Here is a 329-nt window from a genome sequence, read left to right on the forward strand (position 1 = left end):
TGCAGACATATCGCCAACCCAAGGGCAACTTACCATAAGCGTTTGTCTAAGTGTGAGGTCAGTGAAGAACACATCTTGCTGAAGTACGTAGCAAATGTGACGTTTGTGGCGCTTGCTCAGAGCTTCCCCACCTATGGAGATGGTGCCGCTGGTCGGTCGGAGGCGCCCACTGATCGTGTTCAGCAACGAGGTCTTGCCAGAGCCTGGGGGGTGGGGGAGAATAGCCTGCTAAGTCTTATTCAGGTTAATGCTTACATGCAAAGAGGGTTTCTATTTATATGTCTGCTTAATCATGATTAATGATGTATTTGTAGGGTTTAGGAAAAGAG

The 329-nt window shown here is 48.0% G+C and overlaps 1 protein-coding gene across 3 annotated transcripts in view; it reads right to left on the reverse strand.

The window, feature by feature from the left end:
- LOC119593515 (ABC transporter G family member 21-like) overlaps positions 1–329 on the reverse strand; it is a 27,760-nt gene that overhangs the window by 4,442 nt on the left and 22,989 nt on the right. For all 3 annotated transcript variants that reach the window (XM_037942477.1, XM_037942475.1, XM_037942476.1), the window contains one exon: positions 34–203. In XM_037942477.1, coding sequence (XP_037798405.1) covers positions 34–203 — 170 coding nt within the window. The remainder of the gene's footprint in view (positions 1–33; positions 204–329) is intronic.

Source organism: Penaeus monodon, chromosome 32 (genome assembly GCF_015228065.2).
Source record: "Penaeus monodon isolate SGIC_2016 chromosome 32, NSTDA_Pmon_1, whole genome shotgun sequence".
Lineage (NCBI taxonomy): Eukaryota > Metazoa > Arthropoda > Malacostraca > Decapoda > Penaeidae > Penaeus > Penaeus monodon.